Consider the following 20,863-nt stretch of genomic DNA (forward strand, 5'->3'; position numbering starts at 1 on the left):
TTTTCGATATTTGAATTTATGAAGTTACGCGTAACATTATCGGTCAAAGGCCCCTCCCCCCAAGAAATGCGTAACAATTTCTAACAGAAATTCAACATACTCCCACTCCCTGCTGCGTTATGTAGTATTTGACGGCACCTTAATAAATATAGAGCTTGCTGCTTGCAGTTGTGTTGGTGGTTTGTTTTCCCCCAGTTTGAAAAACGCCATAGAAAAACCAACAGCAGCAGCAACAAATCGCGTGTACGTATACGCGGCATAGTGTGCGTACGGTAGCTGTCAGCAATCTCCATGTACCAACCAGATCTTTTTCTTGCACACCTCTTTACACTCATTGGCTTTGCTTGCAGCTGACCGTGACTTATGGGCTGCGTTATGCGAATGAACAGAATGAATGATGGTCGAATGAATTCATGCGTAAACCTCTTGTTTGTCAAAATCAGAATTCTGTCAGGACAGGATTCCATCAGCGATCAGGATTTGTTGTGGTTGCTCCTTGTTCGTTTTGAAAATTAAAAATATAAATCTCTTTTCATCGTGATTGCATGCTTCCTGTTAAGCACTTCTTTACAAGCATTAATCCATAAAGTTGAAAGTGTTTTAGTATATTGCAACCCACCTTAATTGTTATGGCAAGTGTAGAAAATATCTGTCATGCCCACAACTGTGAAGCATCAGTCGTAGATGGAAGAATAATTGCTTCGCTTGGAGATTCACAAAATAATCAGAATGATGAAATGGGTCTTTCTCAAGGTGATTACCAAAATCATCAGGAAGAGCTTAACTGCAACACTCCGATTACAACTATCTTTTTCGATATGGACAATACGTTGATTCCGACTCGAAAAGGTGATGCTAAGGCCTGTAGCAAGGTAAGAAAAATTATCCGCTTTCTTTTTAAATTATCAAATTGATAACTTCTGAAAATTCCAAATTGGGATTTCCAATTTTCCAACTTGTTTCATAGCTTTTCGTTACTCGCGCCAACTTGGATTTATAGGCGTGCTAAAACGTAACAGAATTCACTCGAATACTAATGCCACTTGGTGAAAAACTTATAAAACTTTTTTCACCGTTTGAAAGATCTTGGTCTGCGTATCAACTTTACTGAAAATAGTAATTTTTGTTGTTGGAATCCCGCGATATAGGTACCGAGATAAAGTTAACGGTTCACAGACGTCCAAAATACAACTGCGAGTAACGGAGGGCTAGTCTTCTAGTTGGCTTTAGATACATATATATTTTATTGATTTAATCTATTACAGCTTAATTCAGATAAAAATAGTTGAAAGATATCAATCTTTTAAAAAAAATGTAAAGCTTTGTCACTTTTCACATATGTATAGGGTAAGGTTTGTTTTGGCCAGGGCGTTAGGCGTATATGTTTTTGGCAACTTCCGTTTGATTTTGCCGTATGTGGCTAAAACCATATACTCTGGTCAAAACATATGCGATACCCTTCTAGGGTACTACGACTATGGTACAATTCGACAATGCTTGACGATTTGAAAATGTTTTCGCGAAAACCTTTTCGCGAGCGTAATGACGACTATAGTGGGTTTCAAACATACCTGAGCGGAGTTCCCAAAAGCAAATAAACATTGTCGAAAAGTGTAGCCACTAGCCGCCGTTAAGCGCGCGAAAAGGTGGATAATAATATGCGCCCTAAAACATTTATATACATTTGTTAGATGAGGCTAACTTTAAATATCTTAAAGGACAGTACTCTATATATCACTTTTATCTGTCCCTTAGAGTTAGTAGTTCCTTTAAGAGTTAAACCATCTTGCCACAATTACACATCTTTTTGGCATGATTGGCGATGATTTCGAATTTCGACAATCTTGCGTGGCCACTTTAACTAACTAGCTTGAAACTGGTATTCAGTTGACGAAGTTAACTTACTTAAAGATCTTGCTTACAACTACGGTTAAAGCTTAAACACTGATTCGCGAACGTCAATTTCCACGAAAATAGTTGATAGCACCATTCATTGTGATAGATTAATTTGAAGCATAATTGTCTTCAAACAGTTAAACAGTCAGTTAAAATATCAATCAGCTAACGTCCTCTGCATCTTACTAGTTCTTTTCCACACTATGCTTTACAGCCATTTGCATACTTGACTTGACAGTAATACAATTAAAATTGTGTAAAGAATTGCAAATAACTAACTGATGTAAAGCAGCAAATGAAATCTTCAAAAATTATTTTCGAATTAGACAGTGGCTAGTGGCTAGACTAGTTTTCCTCGCTCTGTAAATTGGTGCGTCACGTCCCTTCAGCCCTGTTTTAGTGCTGGACAACAATTTAGAATAAATTCTTGTATAGTAAAGCAAAGCAAAGCCTAGATTCTACATTCCGTTATCGAAACTTCTTGTATAGTAGGTATATGGATGCAAACAGGCAAAGGTCGGAGGATAGTCGCTCACTTATTTATGATGGTTCACTTTCAGGACATCACACTTTCAGGACTAGATTGAATGTTTAAAAGATAAATTCGGTTGAAGAAAAGGGGTGGCTTTACACTTTTACAAAGTTGTTTACAATCAGGTATCCTGTTGTTCTAGTTTTGAATAATCTCTGGTGTGTGTATGTTAGACGGGGAGGCTTAATCACTTTTTTCTTAAATCTGTCGTCACGGTCTTGTGAAGCAAAAGCGTGCTTGCATGTGATTGGTTGATTGGTACATTTTTGACAGTGGTTGTTATATATGCATATTCCAATTGTCACTTGCTGAATAGGACCTATTTCCTTTTGGATCAATGCGTAGATTTTTTGATCGATCGGTGTAAAAATATTGTAAATCGACCAGAAAACCGCTGAGCTATTAACGTTCAAAACCTGGCCATATTGATCGATATAGATTTTTTGGAATGGCATCCAACCTTGCCGTTAAACGCAGTCCTACGTCAAAACAAAAACACTATATTTTTGCAGCAAGCAGATATGTTTCATGGGTCAGTCAATAAGACCGTAATGTTAGGCGGTCTAAAACGTCTGGCGAGTTACATAACAGACATGAAATTCGATGTTTATAGCTGGAATCACACAGACCGCCAGCGAATATCAATCGTAACGGAACAGACCATCATGAATTGTCAATCTGCGCATCCACACGAATACCGTGACCTTCCGTGATTGTGACGTTCCGGACGCGTTGAAAATGCATGTGCCCATCACTAACGGTCTATTCCGTTATATCACTGACAAACTGACATGACACTTAGAAGAAAATCCTTTAAAAACTGTTCGGTCGGGAATCAAAATTGGTGGACTGTATTTGGAGGATACTGAGTGTCGGAAAACTTAGCGGCTGAACGTGTAAAAACTTGTTCGTATTCGTAGGTTTAACAAAAACTTTATTTTCTTAATTCGTAACACTGAATGAAAACTGAAACTGAACTGAATGGAATGGTGGTCGTCCTTTTATACATGTCGATTTTCGTTCATCCTTTTCCTGTTCGTCCTTGTCTGGAGTGGGGCACGCATGCGCAATTGGATGTACGTGCGTGAGAATGTGTGTAACACATAAGTACATAATGCAATACGCGCGCTGTTGCCGTCTTGTGCGTGATGGAATATTCCATTCATCGTCCTTCGCTGGTCCTTTTGGATGTCGGAATTTTCCATAACTTGTCGAAACACGTCCGTTTGCGTTGTTCTGTTGAATTTGTAAATTTTCCATAGCGTTCGCGTTTTGGCTAATGCGATGTCGTTTTGTGCGAAGCAAATAAATTTTCTAAGCTTGCGGGGAACGCAACATACTCCGGCCGGGTTGCAACGTTACGTTCAAATCCTTTATACCTCTAAGCAGGTGTTGGTTGTCCTCTATGGGTAAAACTGATAGCTTTGTAATAGGTCGCCTGTAAGTAGTTCCTTCGCTGAAAATATCCACAGCTCGAACGAGCTGATCTGCACCAGGATACACGGCGGTTATTCGGCCAAGCTTCCAAAGTAGCGGTGGTCGATTCTTATCGTGGATGAGTACAATCATGCCGGGTTTCACGTTGTCAGTCGTCGTCCAATTTTTCTTCCGGGGTTGCAGGCTCATCAAGTAATCCCTGGACCATGCTCGCCAAAACTGCTCACGCATAAGCTGGCAATGCTGCCATCGGGATAGTCGGTTGAATTTGGTGTCGTCGTACCGCGCTTCCATTACTGCATTCAATGCACGACCTAATAAGAAGTGTGCTGGAGTGATAACCTCAGGATCAGCTGGATCGTTGGAAATTGCAAACAACGGGCGGGAATTTAGTATGGCTTCGATTTCGCATAACGTAGTCGTGAACTCTTCAAATGTTAATACTGCATTTCCTATTACTCGTTTCAGATGCATCTTTGTAGATTTAACTGCAGCTTCCCAAAGACCTCCGAACTCCGGTGCATCCGGTGGAATGAAATGCCACGTAATTTCCTTCGTTTGGCAAAACTGAACAATGCGATCAACTTCACTTTCCTGACGAAAGAGTTCGTAAAGGCGATGCAGTTCATTCTTGGCACCATGAAAATTGGTCGCGTTGTCTGAATGCATTTCAGATGGAATTCCTCTTCGGCTGACAAATCGATGAAGGGCGGCAATGAAAGCGTCGGTCGTCAGATCTGATACCAGTTCCAAATGGATGGCCTTAGTTGAGAGGCACACGAACACAGCAATATATGCCTTGATTGTCTTCGGTCGGTAGGATCCTTGTTTGACTATTATGGGTCCGGCATAATCTACGCCGGTGATGGTAAACGGTGGTGAAGGAAACACACGTTGTTTTGGCAGCTCACCCATTAGCTGCATTTGGTTGGATGGTTTCGTTTTGAAGCATTGCACGCACGATCTGGTCACATTTCGGATTGTTGACCGCGCGTTGGTCAACCAGAAGCGTTGTCTCATTGCCGCTAACAATCCTGCTGGCCCAACATGAAGCTGTTCAATGTGCATGGTTCGTATGAGCAGCTTCGTAACTGAGCTTGCATGCGGCAAGATGAGTTGATGTTTCGATTCGTCCGGCAGATGCGCGTTGGTGAGTCGTCCGCCAACACGTAAAATATTGTTGGTGAAAATTGGGTTGAGTGATCCAATTTGCTTACATGGCAGGTTGGATTGAAGACGTCGAATTTCATCTCTTAGTTCGGTGTGTTGAATTACTCGTACTATTACCAGCAGTGATTGATGAAGCTCGTTGGTCGTAAGACGTCTGTCGAGTACACGATCGGATTTCTGCTTCCTTGAATTGTTGATGTAGCGTAGCACCCATGCGATGACTCTCTGTAACATTCGGAATGAACTAAACTTTTCAAAAACTGGTAGCTGTTGCTCAATGATAACGCTGGTTGATATTATCGCAGGTTTCAATTCAGGCAATTCACTATCGGGAATCTCCTCGCATGCTTCCATCGTGATGCTTGGCTCGTTAAGAAATTGAGGACCGTCCCACCACATTTTATTTTTGCTGAGTGTGAACGGTAGCTGACCTCTGGAGACGATATCCGCTGGGTTGAGTTGAGAACGAACGTAGCTCCACTCGTAGCCATGAGTGAGCTGCTTTATCTGTGCCGTACGGTTGCGCACAAATACCTCCAGTTGACATGGATGTTTTCGTAGCCAGGCCAGAACAATCTGGCTGTCTGACCACAACGTAATGCGCCTGAAAGCAATGCTAATAGTGGAAATTACCTTGTCGACCAGAATGGCTAGTAACCGAGCGGCACACAATTCCTTGCGTGGGATTGACAAGTCGTGAAGTGGTGCAACTTTGGATTTGCTTGTAAGCAAACGCGATGCCGCTGTGTTATCGGGAAAAATGCTTCTGATGTACAAACACGCTCCATACGCTAGATTTGAAGCATCTGCGAATCCATGAAGTTCGTAATATACCGCTGTATGAAAAGTTACCTGTCGTGGGATCGGTGTTTGTTTTGCTAAGTGAAACGATTGCCGCAGCTCGCTCCACTGAAGAATAGTTTGCTCGTCTATGGGATCATCCCAGTCCAGCTTGCTGCGCCACAGCTGCTGCACCAACAGCTTGGCGAGAACGATGGATGGCGAAAGTAATCCCAGGGGGTCGAACAGTTTGGCTATTTCGGAATAAATTCGTCGCTTAGTCCACGGTTGGTTGGCTGCGTCACCCGGCTCAACAATTCCAGCAAGTAGGAAATTATCTGTCGTTGGATTCCACAATAAACCTAGAACTTTAGTCACGTGATTATCGTTGTTAAATTGTTCTCGTTCATCGGCAGGTATGAGATCTAAAAATGCTGTTGAATTTGAGCACCATTTATGAATTGGAAAACCAGCCCTTTTTAGCAATGTTGTTAGCTGGCGCTGCGCTTCAAGTGCTTCATCCAGTGAATCTTTACCGGACAAAACGTCGTCAACATAAAAATCGTCCTCTATGATTTTCGCTGCTACGGGGAACTGTTCGGCTTCGTCATCGGCAAGTTGAACCAAACTCCGTGTTGCTTGATACGGTGCTGACGCTGTTCCGTAGGTAACCGTTGTTAGTTCCAAAACCTTTAGACTTTCGTTCGGTGATTCTCTCCAGAAAATCCTTTGATAGCGGGTGTCGTCTGGGTGCATTTGTATTTGACGATACATTTTGGTGATGTCCGCCGTAAACACATACCTATGCATTCGAAATCGTAACATGATGGCATACAAATCGCTTTGTACTACTGGTCCCACCAATAGTACGTCGTTGAGTGATAAAATTGCGTCGGATGATTTTGCACTGGCGTCGAATACAACTCGGCACTTTGTTGTTGAGCTGTTCGGTCGGAGTACTGCATGATGAAGCATGTAATATCCTTGTCGGCTGGGGTCATCGTTATTTTCGTTTACTTCTCGGCAGTGACCTAGTCTCTGGTATTCCCGTATAAAATCGACATAGGGCTCTATTCTGTAAGTCACGTCGAGCAACTCGGCTCGACTCAGTCACTGTCGAGTGTCGAGTGCAAGAAGAACGGGCAGCATAGCGGCTCAATGCACGACCAAAACAAAGCTAGCTCAGGCGTCACTTGCTAACCGTTTAGTCACTAGCTTTTTGGCGGTGGACTCAGTCGAGTTACTCGACAAAATCGGGTCGCCTGTGACTTACATAATACCAAAAGTCGACTAGTCAAGCAAAGTGACACTCGACGTGACTTACAGAATAGGGCCCATATTGTTGCTTTAATTCTGCGTTGCGTTGAAGTCGAGTTTCTAGCATGTAAAAACGTCTCAGTGCGAGCGCTCTGCAATTCTGCAAATCGGCTACATTCGTCTTGAACGGAAGTCTAACAACAAATCTTCCGTTAGCGTCGCGAAAGTGAGTTGTTGCAAAATGAGTTTCACACTGTTGTTCTTCGGCTGAAAGGGATGTAGTAGTTGGTACCTCTTCGATTTCCCAAAACTTGTGCATACAATCATTCAAAGTCTGAATTGATGCAACTTGAGAATACTGGCAATCATTGTTCATTGACTGCATTGCGCCTGCAACCAGCCATCCTAAATGCGAATCGTGGAGTTCGGGCAAATTGGTGCCGATCGTTAGGTGATTTGGTTTTATTAACTTGAAGAACGTTGCTGTTCCGATCAGCATATCTATGCTGTCGGCTCGGAAGAATGAAGGGTCAGCCAGTTGAATACCTTCTGGAATTTCCCAGTTCGTGATGTCGATGCTTTTAGAAGGGATAATACCGGTCACCTTTGGCGTAATCAAGCACTCTAAATTGGCGCGGAAGTCACTGCAACGGGAACGAAATTCAATCCATACCTTCTCACAGGCTGTCATGCGCAAATTGTTTATTCCTGCTATCGGTACATTTGCGCGTTGTCGCTCGATGTGTAGAAGCTTGGCCATCCTTTCAGTGATGAAATTTACCTGAGAGCCTGAGTCAAGGAGGGCACGACATGGATGCAGTTGCTTCTGGTTATTTACGATGAACACCAGTGCTGTTTGGAGAAATACTGTTTGAGATAACGGATTACGGTTGCACGAACAAGCAGTAAATGCTGGCTCGTTCGACTGAGTTTGTATTGGAGACGTCACTAGTTGGTTGGTCGGTGCGGGGTCTTCCTTCTGAACAGATGGTACGTTGGGGCGAAGCTCCTCATTTCGTGGTGAATCATCATGCAGTTGAGTATGATGTCGCTTTTGGCATTTTCGGCAGCATTTCGATGACAAACAATTTTTCGATTGGTGTCCTTTCCGCAGGCAATTGAAGCAAACTCCTGCAGTTCGAACCTTTTCCATTCTGTCGCTGTACGAGAGGCTGTTCAACTTGTTGCATTGGTAATTGAGGTGCGTACCACTGCAAAAGTCGCATCTTTCTGTCGCTTTGGTTTCGTTTGATGTAGCTGCATGGACTCGGTAGTTGACAAACTTCGACGTGGGGGGCGATACCTGTTTCGATACGGGAGGAACTTTCGGAGACGACTGCTGCTGACTAGCAGCTTCACATCGCTCCAACACTTGGCAGTGCGATTTAAGGAAATCTACGGTTTTTTTATAGGTCGGTAGCTCACCTGTTTTAAGTGATTGTTCCCACTGCTTACGGGTTGATTTGTCCAGCGCTGCTGTGAGTAGATACACTACGAAGAGCTCCGATACACCAGTCAGGTTTTGTCCAAGGTACTCCAAACTCTGTACGTGTTTATTGCAGCTATCTAGCAGGATTCGTAGCTCTTTGTTCGATTCAGACGTCATCTTTTTTAACGACAGTAGGCCAAAGATGTGCGTTTCCACAATCACTCGCTTGTTTTCGTACCTTTCGGTGAGAATTTCCCAAGCTAGTGCGTAATTACCTTCGTTGATTATTTTTGCGTCTAATATTCCTGCGGCCTCTCCTGTTAAAGCTTTGTCTAAATGGTACAGCTTTACGGCGTCGGAGTCACTGGATTGTGCCATTATATCCATGAAAATAGCCTTGAATTTAGGCCAACTTGTATACTCGCCACTAAAGGAAGGAATGGGTGCCTTGAGAGGCTGCTGTTGCAGGATAACTTGCGACGGTCGGGTGTGATCTTGCTGCGTGATGATAAGCGACTCAACCCGAGCAGATGTCCAGTCGTAAAGGTTTTCGAATCGTACATATGCGGCTTCCTGCTCTACAATTTGTTCGTCTGGCACGATTGCGACAATTTGGCTGTGAAAACCGGAGAATTCTGCATACACGGCTTCCAACTTTTTCGATTCTACCTTTAGTTGAGGTAACGAAAGTTCGGTTTCCTTAACGGCGTCATACATGCGCTTCAGCTTGGACATCACTTGTTCACGTTGACGGGAGAGTGAATGTAGTTGCCTGGTAGTTTGTCTGTCCACAGCTGCCGGTATGTTTTTTTCCGCAGTCGAACTCTCTTCTTCAGGAAATCCTATAAAAAGATCCGATGCATCAGCCTTCCTCAGCTGGGGTGGTGTACGTGCTGTAGCCATTTCGGTTTCTATCGGCGAATGATTTTTTTACACGTCCTCGGAAATTCACTCAGTAGTCGAATCCGGTTCGTTTGGACCAATGTTCGGTCGGGAATCAAAATTGGTGGACTGTATTTGGAGGATACTGAGTGTCGGAAAACTTAGCGGCTGAACGTGTAAAAACTTGTTCGTATTCGTAGGTTTAACAAAAACTTTATTTTCTTAATTCGTAACACTGAATGAAAACTGAAACTGAACTGAATGGAATGGTGGTCGTCCTTTTATACATGTCGATTTTCGTTCATCCTTTTCCTGTTCGTCCTTGTCTGGAGTGGGGCACGCATGCGCAATTGGATGTACGTGCGTGAGAATGTGTGTAACACATAAGTACATAATGCAATACGCGCGCTGTTGCCGTCTTGTGCGTGATGGAATATTCCATTCATCGTCCTTCGCTGGTCCTTTTGGATGTCGGAATTTTCCATAACTTGTCGAAACACGTCCGTTTGCGTTGTTCTGTTGAATTTGTAAATTTTCCATAGCGTTCGCGTTTTGGCTAATGCGATGTCGTTTTGTGCGAAGCAAATAAATTTTCTAAGCTTGCGGGGAACGCAACAAAAACCATCGTCCTTACATTTTGCTTGCACACTAGCACCCTCTGTTATGCATGTTGCGGAGCAGCTTGCATTTGCAGGGTTTTATGCTGTAGGGTTTTGTACATCTGAATGGTTTTATATTGAAAACTCAAAGTAAAACTCGCACGCCGCGGTGTGGCCATGTTGCGAAACATGCTTTTTTGACTAATCTCAAGATTTTAGTCTTGACCTTGGAATGAGGTCATACATATATTAATATTTTTTTGAAACGATGGTTCTACAATTGATGAAGGGACGGTAGGGGAAAGAAATGAAAATTTTTGGTGAAGGAGGGGGAAGAGCGGAAAGGAAGGGGGGGGGGGGTATTGGTAGCTATGCTTGACAAGTAGTCATTTTGACTCCTACCTTTTGTCCAATGCTGGAAGGTGCATGAGTCGAACCAAGCTGTAATCTGAGATTATAACCGGATTCGAACCCACAACACCCTCCAGGGCATGTGGTTCGCTGGTAACAAGTACCAGCGAACCACATGCCCTGGAGGGTGTTGTGGGTTCGAATCCGGTTATAATCTCAGATTACAGCTTGGTTCGACTCATGCACCTTCCAGCATTGGACAAAAGGTAGGAGTCAAAATGACTACTTGTCAAGCATAGCTACCAATACCCCCCCCCCCCTTCCTTTCCGCTCTTCCCCCTCCTTCACCAAAAATTTTCATTTCTTTCCCCTACCGTCCCTTCATCAATTGTAGAACCATCGTTTCAAAAAAAATATGCTTTTTTGAGAAATGAGTGGTTTTTGATTGGACGATGGAATTATCGCGAGTGTCTCGTCTGTTTGTCTGTGGTTATATATTGCCTGTTGCTGAATGCTGACAGTTTGTGCGTGTGATTCAGCTATAGGGTTCAGCTTAATTCTCGCCATATGCCAAGGGGTTTGCTGTGATTACAACGCTTACGTTATTTCGCCAAGGGGGCGGACACTCAGCACATTGTGCCGGGCACTCCAAGAGATATCAAACGGCACACCTCCAAAGCTCTATAAAAATAACATTTATAGGGCTTTACACACCTCCGGTTCAATGTTACATATGAAATGGGAACACTGCCAGTTGTCAAAATCATCTCGCACGGTTGCCAGATCTATCAGATTATAACGAATTTAACAAATCGCAGTTCGGCACTTTCGGTACAGCATCAGCACAGTTCGGCTTGTTTCAAGTCTCCTAACATAAAAACGGCTGTGCCGAGTGACCGACCCCTTGTATTTCGCTTAGTTATTTCTGAGAACCATTATTTACTTGTGTGGAATCTGATCCGTCCCAATAAGAAGAGTTAGAAGGTTTTTCCGTAGAGAATCCATCCAGCACACTGGTCCTTCTGTAAACTAGCTTTTATCTGCCTTACAGAGACTGTAGATTACAGTCGCGACAAGGCACTCAAAACCCGCTAAATTTTGAATAAAATCGGAGTTATCTTTATTTATAATGGTGCTCAATGCTTTGATTCAAAATTTCGTGGTTTTTGAATCTGTAATCTGCCTTACCTTACTACAGTGCTGCAAATAAAAAATATATTGTCGCCGCTCGCCGTAAAAAATATCGTTTTTTTTTGTGCCCTAGTCATGTATCGTTGTAATGTACAGTGGACCCCCGTTCGTTTGAACGATTCCTCATGCAAACTAACGGGGTTACCCAGGTAACCAATAAGCATTAGTATAAGCAGCAAATCAATCGTTTTTAAGCAGCCCTGGCGTTTTATACTGCAGGTTGCTGTTTATCAGCATTTTGACTGCATAACTGTTGTAGATTGGCATCCACAATTCCATTTAAATTCTTTTTGTCGGTAACTAGCTGCAAACAAGCATTGTCAGCACTATAAGAGGGCTAGCAGTAAAGTAGCCGCATATTTTGCCAAAATAGCATTTAAGTAGTATTTAAGGCAACTTAAATGCTTATTGGCTTGCATTTAAATTGATTGGAAATGCTTATTGGTTAGCTAAGCTACCCATTTTTATGCAATCTACGAGTAATCCTTCAATAGTGCACCCCTCGAGCAGTAAGTGGCAAACTAAATCTTGATGTCGCTGCTATGTAACTCCAGCACAAAGAAATATTGATAAAGGTATATGGTTATTTTTTATGCGTTTGGCAAACTATTTCGGGGGGGCGCTACCGACAGATTTTACACACAAAAATTCGATTACTTCCTTCGGGCCTGTTAATCGGTTCTCTGTGATATAAACACACAGAACAGATTAACAGGTAATTACCGAAAAGTGTGTAAAAGATTTTAATGTAATCACCGAGTAATCCTTCGATGGAGCACCCCTCGTGCAGTAAGTGGTAAACTAAAACTTGATGTCGCTGCCATCGCTGCTATGTAACTCCAGCACAAAGTAATATTGATAAAGGTACATGCATATTTTTTTATGCATTTGGCAAACTATTTCTGGAGGGCGCCACCAGCAGATTTTACACACAAAAAATCGATTACTTTCTTCGAGCCTGTTAGTCTGTTCTCTGTGATATAAGTTCTGTTGCAATGTCAATATCAGTCAATTACACGTGTCCTGCCATGCTCTATAGACCATTTACGTGTCAAGAGACATGGTAATTGGTAACTTGCCGGAACTCCCTATGCTGGTCCTATATATGACAAAACGCAGTTGCCCCACCGGAACGCAATATTAATATCAGCAATGCTGTCAGTTTGTAAAATTGTCCTTTGATGTTGTACCGCACCTTAAAGAAAATTTCTTTGAAGTTGATTTGTTTCCAAAATACCTAGCAGCTCTAGTATTGCATCAGGCAACACAATGCTACTGTTTTGTTTTTTTTACTGTAGTTTTTCATCGGTAGCAACATTTGTATAAGTACAATGTCGTAGTCTCGTATAGTCGTTCAACAATGTATACGCGTACGCGTACCTGTTCTATTCTCATTTTCTAACGGTTTTTCGATCGATCCACTACCTAATCTGAACGCGAGATATAAAAATTGTTAATTTACTTAAGAATTGAAAAGTTATTTTTGTAAAAATGATCGGCCTCGTACAGCCACTGCACGAGCTGCTCAAAGTGAAAACTATGGACTCCACCAATATAGTGTGGCGCTTACATAGTCGTGCTACGGTGTACTTACTAGTTTTCTTCACGGTTCTGTTGTCCGCACGTGCTTACTTTGGTGAGCCAATCGATTGCATCACCAGTGCATCCTCCGGGATAAAGCAAAGTATGAATAGTTTCTGCTGGACGTTGGGCACATATATTAGCAACGATTCAAAATTTGGTAAGTTACAGAATGAGGTTATCGTCAGAATTTTAACTGCTTTTTCCCTTAGTTCGTGCCAATTGGAATTTCATCGAGATTGGAGAGAAAATGGGAAAAATTCCCAAAGAAGAACGCGTCTACCAAAAGTACTATCAATGGGTTTCTTTTATACTTGCCATACAAGCATCCCTGTTTTCGCTACCGAAACATCTTTGGAGATTTTTTGAAGGATTTCGTATGGCAACCTTGTGTAGAGGATTGAGTAAGTTTGGTTGGTTTATTTTGAAACATATATTAAATTCGTGAAAATATCACCCAATCTAGCTTCGATCTTGCCGCCGGATGACTGGGATGCCAGGAGAAAATCCAGCACTTTGCACTATTTAACACGGGAGCCTCGTCGGAATCAACTAAAATACGCGTTCATGTTCTATTTTTGCGAGCTGCTAAACTTTCTAATTGTCATCCTAAACATGCTCTTGTTGAATTTCATCTTCGGTGGATTTTGGTACAGCTATCAGCCGGCTGTGCAGGCTCTTTTCATGCTAGACATGGACTCGTGGGTATCACAAAACTCATTAGTTTTTCCGAAGTTAGCAAAATGCGAGTTTTTGACTGTCGGGCCGAGCGGAAGCAAACAAGTTCATGATGCTTTGTGCCTACTCCCTCAGAACATTGTAAACGAAAAGATATTCGCCTTTTTATGGTTATGGTTCATCTGCTTGGCGATTGTCTCCGGATTACAAATTTTCTACAGATTAACTCAACTAGGCTGCCAAAGCGTTCGTGTGCAGCTACTTTACTCTCAGCTAGCCCCCATCAGTCACAGTCGCGTTAAGAGAGTTGTTCGCGAAGCCAACTTTGGGAAGTGGTTTCTGTTGTATCAAATGTCGCGAAACATCAACAGAGATGTAATGAAGGATATTATAATCGATCTGTCCAAAATGGAAATGGAAAAAGTTCTCTCCAAACAGAGTTTGGAGCACCAGATTCAAATCGAAGCCGAAGAAGACGTCCTGGATGACGACGATGTTACTGTTTAAATGATTTATCCAACCATTTGAATAAATAATAATACAGAGATAAGACAGTCATTTATGTAAATCGTACATAAAGTTGATAATAAATATTACTTATTACATGCTCATATGCTTAAAAATTTGTAATTATTAACAACAGACGAAAGCAACGTTAACAACATGGAAAAGATAGCCTTGAGTAATACAGCTGGTTTATTTATAAAATTTCTTCCGTTTCTGAAACTGCTCTCAATATCAACCGTTAGTGCTTCCTTCGGGAGTCACTTAACGGTAATAAATTTGTTAAAAGCGTGGCGTAATCGTAGAAATGAAATGCGTTTATGACGACTGTAACAAGTGCTAACCCTAGTACTCGCCGTTGTAAGCCGCCGAGTTACCTACAATCGGTAAAGTATTTACTAGGATAATGACTTCGGTTGGCTCCCGTTAACTTTTAAGCCGGTGAAGTGTTGGAATAAACGATGCAAAGTAAGAATAAGTTCAAAAAAAGTATTCACAATTATCACAGCGCAATCAAATTGTTCAAAAATCTTTCAAATAAAAAACATATTTGAAATTAAAATACCTAAACGTTCGAAATTGAAAGAAAAAAAAAAACAAATTAACAGCTACCTAGGTAGGTTCCATAATTATAGACATTAATGCCAATTTTTCGAGTTTGTATAGATAAATGAAGTTTATGTAAACTTTCCTTTTCATACGGCTCTTTTTTTTAATGTAAATTGCTTTTTAACCCGAAATATTATAAATAAGTGCTTATTTTTCCAATTATTTCGTTTAATACAGGTGAATGCGAGAAAGTGGCATGTTATGGCCAATGCGAAACGAAGATTTCGTTTCGATTTGTTTGCTCTAGACTAATTTTCTAAATGTTCTTCAATCTTTGTAACATATGTAATGCCAACTTTTTTTATTCTGATTGAATTTTGCACAAAATGATGTACGTTATGTGATACTGATACATAAATATTAGGCAACAAATAGCCAATGTTCAAACTTACAATTTTTTGTTGTTGGTTGACTCTATCATCTATATACTATTTCACCAGGGGCTTGCGATGGGTGCCATGTTTTTGTTGCCAACATCTCAGCACATCTCGACAAGGTTGGCAGCAAATCTACCTGTCAGACGGGCGCTATTTCTTGCATTTCTTGAAATAGCGCCCTTCGTTAAGTCGACTGTCAAACACCGTTCGTTAAGATAGGGATAGCACCCCGCTGTATTTCACTGATGACGCACACGGCAAAAATGAACGCCGGTTGAACCATCATGAATTCGCTGTCGTGAACGAGATGAACATCCACCGAAATATACAAACGTCAAAACAGTCAAAAGACAACAGAAGAAGAAAAAAATTACCGAAGATACGTTTATCACTTCAGCACGTTTATGATTTATCCGGTTTATCTTTATGCAAGAAAAACGAGTTCCTTTATATTGTTCATAAACGTTTAAAAATTCTAAAACTAAAATAATTTCACCGTCAGGTAAGTGCGAAGTTAATATCAAAGCAGATTACCAATTGCAAGAACTAAAGAATTTTTGCTGCCCCACAGGGTCAAAACAGAGTTGGATGTTCCTGCGGGTAAGGCGGTAAAGCACAGGCGCACACTCCTTGGTAGGGAAATTCAATTTTCCGAGCGAGAGTGAGAATCACCGCACATCATCAGCAGCCAGCGGGAATATGCTCCCGGTATGATCGCATCTCGTGTGATCTCGAAGTCAGAGACAGTTGAGATTTGACCGCGGATTCGTTCGGCTGTTAAAGTAGGAGGTGCTCCTACCGTTCTAGTGGAAAGGACTTGAAGCAATAAGTTCACCGAATAGGTACCATAAAAGGAAGTGCAGAATGGCAGACCAAATAAGTGATCCCATACGGAAATGTTCGATTATACTGAAAGGGGCTAAAAACGACACGGAGAAGTTTGCCGCTCTGTTCATGGTTACCAAGCTGATTAAGAGCAAGGATTGTAACAAGGCCGGCAAGCGGTTGCTTTTCGATTCGATCGGATTCGACTTTATTCGCAGACTGCTAGCGAACAAAGATGCGCCGGATGCTTCCGCATACCAGAGTGTGGCTTTGTCGATATTGAGCAGCTTTTGCGACGACGAAGAGTTGGCAACGCACAAGGATATGCTGGAGAGCATTCCGGTTTTTCTCGGAATCGTATCCACCTGTGACGACGAAGAATATGACGATAATCTGATCGTGATTAATGAAGCGTACCATTGCCTTCAGAGTATTGCTGCGCATGAAGCAGGGCGACTAGCTTTAAAGGAACATGGTGTGATCAAAAAAATGGCGGAGGTTTACACCCAGCAGAGCTTTCAGATTGATGAGGCTCTTACACTGATTGTGACGCTAGTTAGCCATTTCGGTCCGGCTTCCTGGGAGGATGACCCAACTTTGTTCCATGCCTTGTTGCAACGAGTTTCATTGGATTTCGAAACGGATCATGCTGAGCGAAAGTTCGAACTGGCGGAAATGATGACGGTTTTGCTGTTCACCTGCAGAAAAGAGTTAATTTCCAGGACGGTTTCCGGGGAAATCTGGCCGGAATGTCTCTACAAGGGCGTTACCGATATTTTGAAGAGCAAAATCGGTAAAGCCCAACGGGATCCGACGCTGAAACTAACGGCGGTCATACTGGATGTGTTGGATATTGAGTGGACACTGAAAGATCAGGATTGTCCTAAGAAATTTTTCTTGCTGCTGTTACAGCTAGCCGCCATTGAAGTGCGCATGCAAATGGATAATAAAAGTTTTAACCAGGTGCTGGTACAAGCGGACTTGATTACTGCTTGTTTCACTATTCTGGAGTTGTCGATCAACTTCATGTCTACCGATCAGATAGATTTGGATCAAAAGGAGAAACAGCAGGTCTACACAGGATTGAAGGGTGCCTTTACGGCTGTGCTGTCTGTATTCACCAAACTTTCCAACGACACCAAAAAGGATAAGCTGCAGAAAAAAGAAAAAGCCTTCGCGTGCGCTATGATTCGAGTTTTAAGCGCCTGGATGGCGCAGGAAACTTCTGCCTTAAAGGCACAGGTGTTCAAGTTAATCCCATTCATTTTTCAACTGGCAAACGAATCTTTTTACGAGTCACGGGACCATCGCGTTAAAGCTCGTACAGAGCCAACGGTGGAACAGGCTCCGGCAGACGTGCTTCGTGTAACACTCCCAGCAATGTGTCATCTTGTGGTGGAGGAGGATGCCCGCAAAATTTTCCTCAAAGAAAAAGAGGAACAGGTTTTGTACGACTGTTTGCTGTTTCACTGGTCTATTGCTCATTACAAAAAACCTCCAGTCCCGCGAGCTGAACGTCTTAAGCGTATGAATGAGCCTGATCCGGAGATGACCCCTCAACAGCTGGAGGAGATGAAGGATTCTAGGACAGCCATCGTTTCGCTTTGTAACATATTCATGAATATCACGGTACTGGAACCGAAACTTGTTGAGGAAAGTACCGTTTTTGCCCAAATGTTACGTTTTATCTTCGATAATCTGCCGGAATTGAAGGATACACCTGACAACCTTGTGCTGCATGGTCATCTTGCCGTTCTCGGACTGCTCCTGCTAAAGCAGCAGGCATCAAAAATTAAAAAGAACGACTTTTCCATTTGTCGTTATATCCAGACGACGATTCGTTTCCTTTGGGATGCCTACAACATCGATGAGTCCAACGATCCCCAAGCCCTGGTCGTCTCGCTGACCTATAAAGAGTACTGGTTCGAGGTGATGGAGCTGTGGTTCCTGGGAATGCAAACCATGAGCGGCATCATCAAGCTGATTCCATGGATTTCCGAGTTTGCCGTTGAATCCGGTTGGGCAGTCGGTATCATAGAAACGCTTCGTAAGGTGAAAATCGGAACGTTGCCACCGAACGTTAAACTGGCATACGAAGACTTCCTATCGCAGCTGGTTGACGCCAATCCGGCCGTCCCAGCCGTACTGAAAAAGGCTGATGCTCTCAAGGTTTGCCGAAACCATCGAATGATGGAACTGGGCAAGAAGCTGTTTGGTGATTAAAATTTAAAAAAAAAAACGTTTTCGAATTTATCGTGCTGATGATTGATACAAATCTTTTGTATGTTTTGTTTGCTCTACTCTGAAAGTATGTGTAAAAGTAATAAAGCAGAAACCTGTAGCGATTTTTATTTGGAACGAATAAATCAACTGTTAGTAATTGAAAAAGCAATTCGAATGCCCCAGAACGGAACGTTCAGTGTGTGTCCAGAGCATTGGAAAATTCCACACGGCACAACGTTGCTGCACAGCTCGACGCGTGTTTCCCGCAGCCAAGCTGCATGTTCTTTCTTTTGTGGGTCGTCGACGGTAGAAACAACAGTGTTCGAGCACGAGGATAAATTTAGAAACTTTCCTTCGTCTTTCCAAACCGTTTACGAACCGGCAAACAAACCGCGCAAGGTCTGGTGACTATAGTTGCGATGTTCGCTTCCCGTTTGTGCCTCGCGCGAGACGAGACAGCGATTTCCATCATTTGCTTACCCGAGTTGTCGGTACGGCCAAATCGGTGTGATTGTGTGTGAGTGTTTCGAAATGTGTTAAACATTTGTTCATTTGATTTTCTTGGAAAGTGGGTAAATGTGATAGGGGGACCCGGGGCAAGCTGGAGCACCCCTCCAATTTCTCAGGTGTGAAACAGTTTTTGCCGAAGCTGTTAAATTGTGCACAATCGAAGTACCCAATATTTGAGTGTTGAACCATTCGCTTGTTAGAAAAATTTCATTGAATTAATTGTGTGTTTTGAGTTAGATCTTTAATAATATTCTGCCACCAGAAAAAAAAAATCCTCAAAGCTGTTCATTTATAAATTTCAACTACTATTTTTCATTCAACAACATGTATTTTTCCCATTGAGCACCATCCCAAGGGCAACCATCGAGGTGATCGGTTCGGTGATGGTTATTAAACAATATAAACAATGTGTACCAATGGAATAATACAAATAAACAATAAGGCCGTTTAAAACCATACACGAAGAAGGGATGATCGATATCCTTGTAACTGAAATATAATCTTATAAAGCAACTCCCTTAGAGGTTTGGCATACGTCCTAGCAAGACAGAACATTCCTCATTCACTTATCAAAACCACGTGATGGTGCTCGTCTTGCTCCGGTAGGCTTTTGCTATTATTTATTTATCACAGTTTTAAAAAAACAACTTTAAATACATCAAATCAAAACTGCGTAATACAAAAGTAAGAAGTATAATCGAGCCACTGTTTAGGAACAGCTAGCTTGAGAAATATCGAGCTTTCCACAGCAAATACTTAAGCTAAATTTAGGGTACTCATCTTGCCCCCGGTTTCCCTACCGTTTATTTTTCTGCTCTTGCAACACAGTTAGTAGCGCAGAGCATGATTAATATTACGCCTTCGCACATCTTGTTTACCCCGGCCAGCTGTCCGGTCAAGGATAATAAATAAGTTTACGGTGCTGGTGGAAATCAAAACAAAAAACGTGAGCTTGATGGTTATTATACGGTGCTTCCTGTTTGAAAAAATTCTCCAATATGTATATTAAATGAATTAATTTCAATATTTTTTGTTCGTATCAGTCATATAGTTTCTTTACTGTTTTGTTTTAGTTCAATTTACTATTTTTAGGTCACAAAACAAATCAGACAAGAGAAACGCTCCCATTTACCCGTTTGAACCGTCCTCCTCCTTGTAAGAGACCGTCACCCTCTTTTGTCAACTCCTTCGCTGATTTTTTATGTCAAGAAACATTTGTTTGACAAACGACGTTTGATAAAGAACCGTCCAGACTTTCCAGAGCTATGGCGGAACATACATTCATACTCACATTCCTCGTCCCTCCCCATGTCGGCTGCTTCTCAGTCAGCTCCCCCTTCTGGTACGTAGCTGATTATGCATCAATTTGTTCTATGAAAATTCCTATAACGAAAATGAAACAATGGTTTGTATTTCATATATCCCTCCTCGGTGGAACCCATTCGATGGACGATAAAAGGGGGTCCCTAACAAGGGATTAGGCCATAACTCCGAAACGCCTGGACGGTTCTTCATCAAACTTGTTCCTTAAGGTGAAGGTCGTCAGAGTTCAGCTGCTTTTTTACTGATTTCAGTCCTTGCTGCCACTATCGTTTTGTTTATGTTATTCATCGCTATATTTTCACTTTTTCGCCGTCGATTTTTCAATAGGTAGCTTTTTTCGGCCGTTCCATTCGTCACATCACTCGCGAAACTTAACTTGAGGCACAGAAAACTTCAATTTACCACCCGAACAGTTATTTAGTAAAGATATTATAATGATTTTGCCCAAATTGTACACTTGAATTGATAGGAAAAACTTCGCCCGGGCAGCGTTCCTCCTATGGCGAAAAATTTCTGCGATCACGCCATGAAAGACGCGCAAAGCACACCGTAGGAATAAGTTCTGTACTGTTTCGATTCTAGCAATCTAAATTTGTGATAAGGACTAGTGTTCGACATCGGAACGAAAATTGAAGTCCGGGTTCCGGTCCAGTCCGGTTAAAAGTCGGCACGAAGATGGCGATGCACTGTGAGACAGGGTCCGGCATCG

At 42.2% G+C, this 20,863-nt stretch overlaps 3 protein-coding genes across 3 annotated transcripts in view; all 3 read left to right on the forward strand.

The window, feature by feature from the left end:
* Nucleotides 1-496: 496 nt before the first annotated feature.
* LOC128733114 (N-acylneuraminate-9-phosphatase-like) overlaps nt 497-20,863 on the forward strand; it is a 30,404-nt gene continuing 10,037 nt past the window's right edge. Inside the window, exon 1 of the mRNA XM_053826731.1 lies at nt 497-872. Coding sequence (XP_053682706.1) covers nt 630-872 — 243 coding nt within the window. The 5' untranslated portion in view covers nt 497-629. The remainder of the gene's footprint in view (nt 873-20,863) is intronic.
* LOC128733113 (innexin inx2-like) lies at nt 13,016-14,290 on the forward strand. The gene is made up of 3 exons (XM_053826728.1): nt 13,016-13,265; nt 13,318-13,509; nt 13,572-14,290. Exons 1-3 carry the CDS (start codon nt 13,016-13,018, stop codon nt 14,288-14,290), a joined length of 1,161 nt encoding a protein of 386 aa, XP_053682703.1.
* Nucleotides 15,657-18,451, forward strand: LOC128733112 (neurochondrin homolog). Its single transcript, XM_053826727.1, has 2 exons — nt 15,657-15,775; nt 15,845-18,451. Exon 2 carries the CDS (start codon nt 16,138-16,140, stop codon nt 18,319-18,321), a length of 2,184 nt encoding a protein of 727 aa, XP_053682702.1. The 5' UTR covers nt 15,657-15,775; nt 15,845-16,137; the 3' UTR covers nt 18,322-18,451.

The sequence above is a fragment of the Sabethes cyaneus genome, chromosome 1 (genome assembly GCF_943734655.1).
Source record: "Sabethes cyaneus chromosome 1, idSabCyanKW18_F2, whole genome shotgun sequence".
Lineage (NCBI taxonomy): Eukaryota > Metazoa > Arthropoda > Insecta > Diptera > Culicidae > Sabethes > Sabethes cyaneus.

Bases quoted from the DNA above. Each gene is read 5' to 3' on its own strand.
- LOC128733113 (XM_053826728.1), top strand. From the start codon at position 13,016: ATGATCGGCCTCGTACAGCCACTGCACGAGCTGCTCAAAGTGAAAACT. The intron at 13,266-13,317 runs GTAAGTTACAGA...TTTTTCCCTTAG, and splicing joins TAGCAACGATTCAAAATTTG to TTCGTGCCAATTGGAATTTC. The intron at 13,510-13,571 runs GTAAGTTTGGTT...CACCCAATCTAG, and splicing joins AACCTTGTGTAGAGGATTGA to CTTCGATCTTGCCGCCGGAT.
- LOC128733112 (XM_053826727.1), top strand. From the start codon at position 16,138: ATGGCAGACCAAATAAGTGATCCCATACGGAAATGTTCGATTATACTG.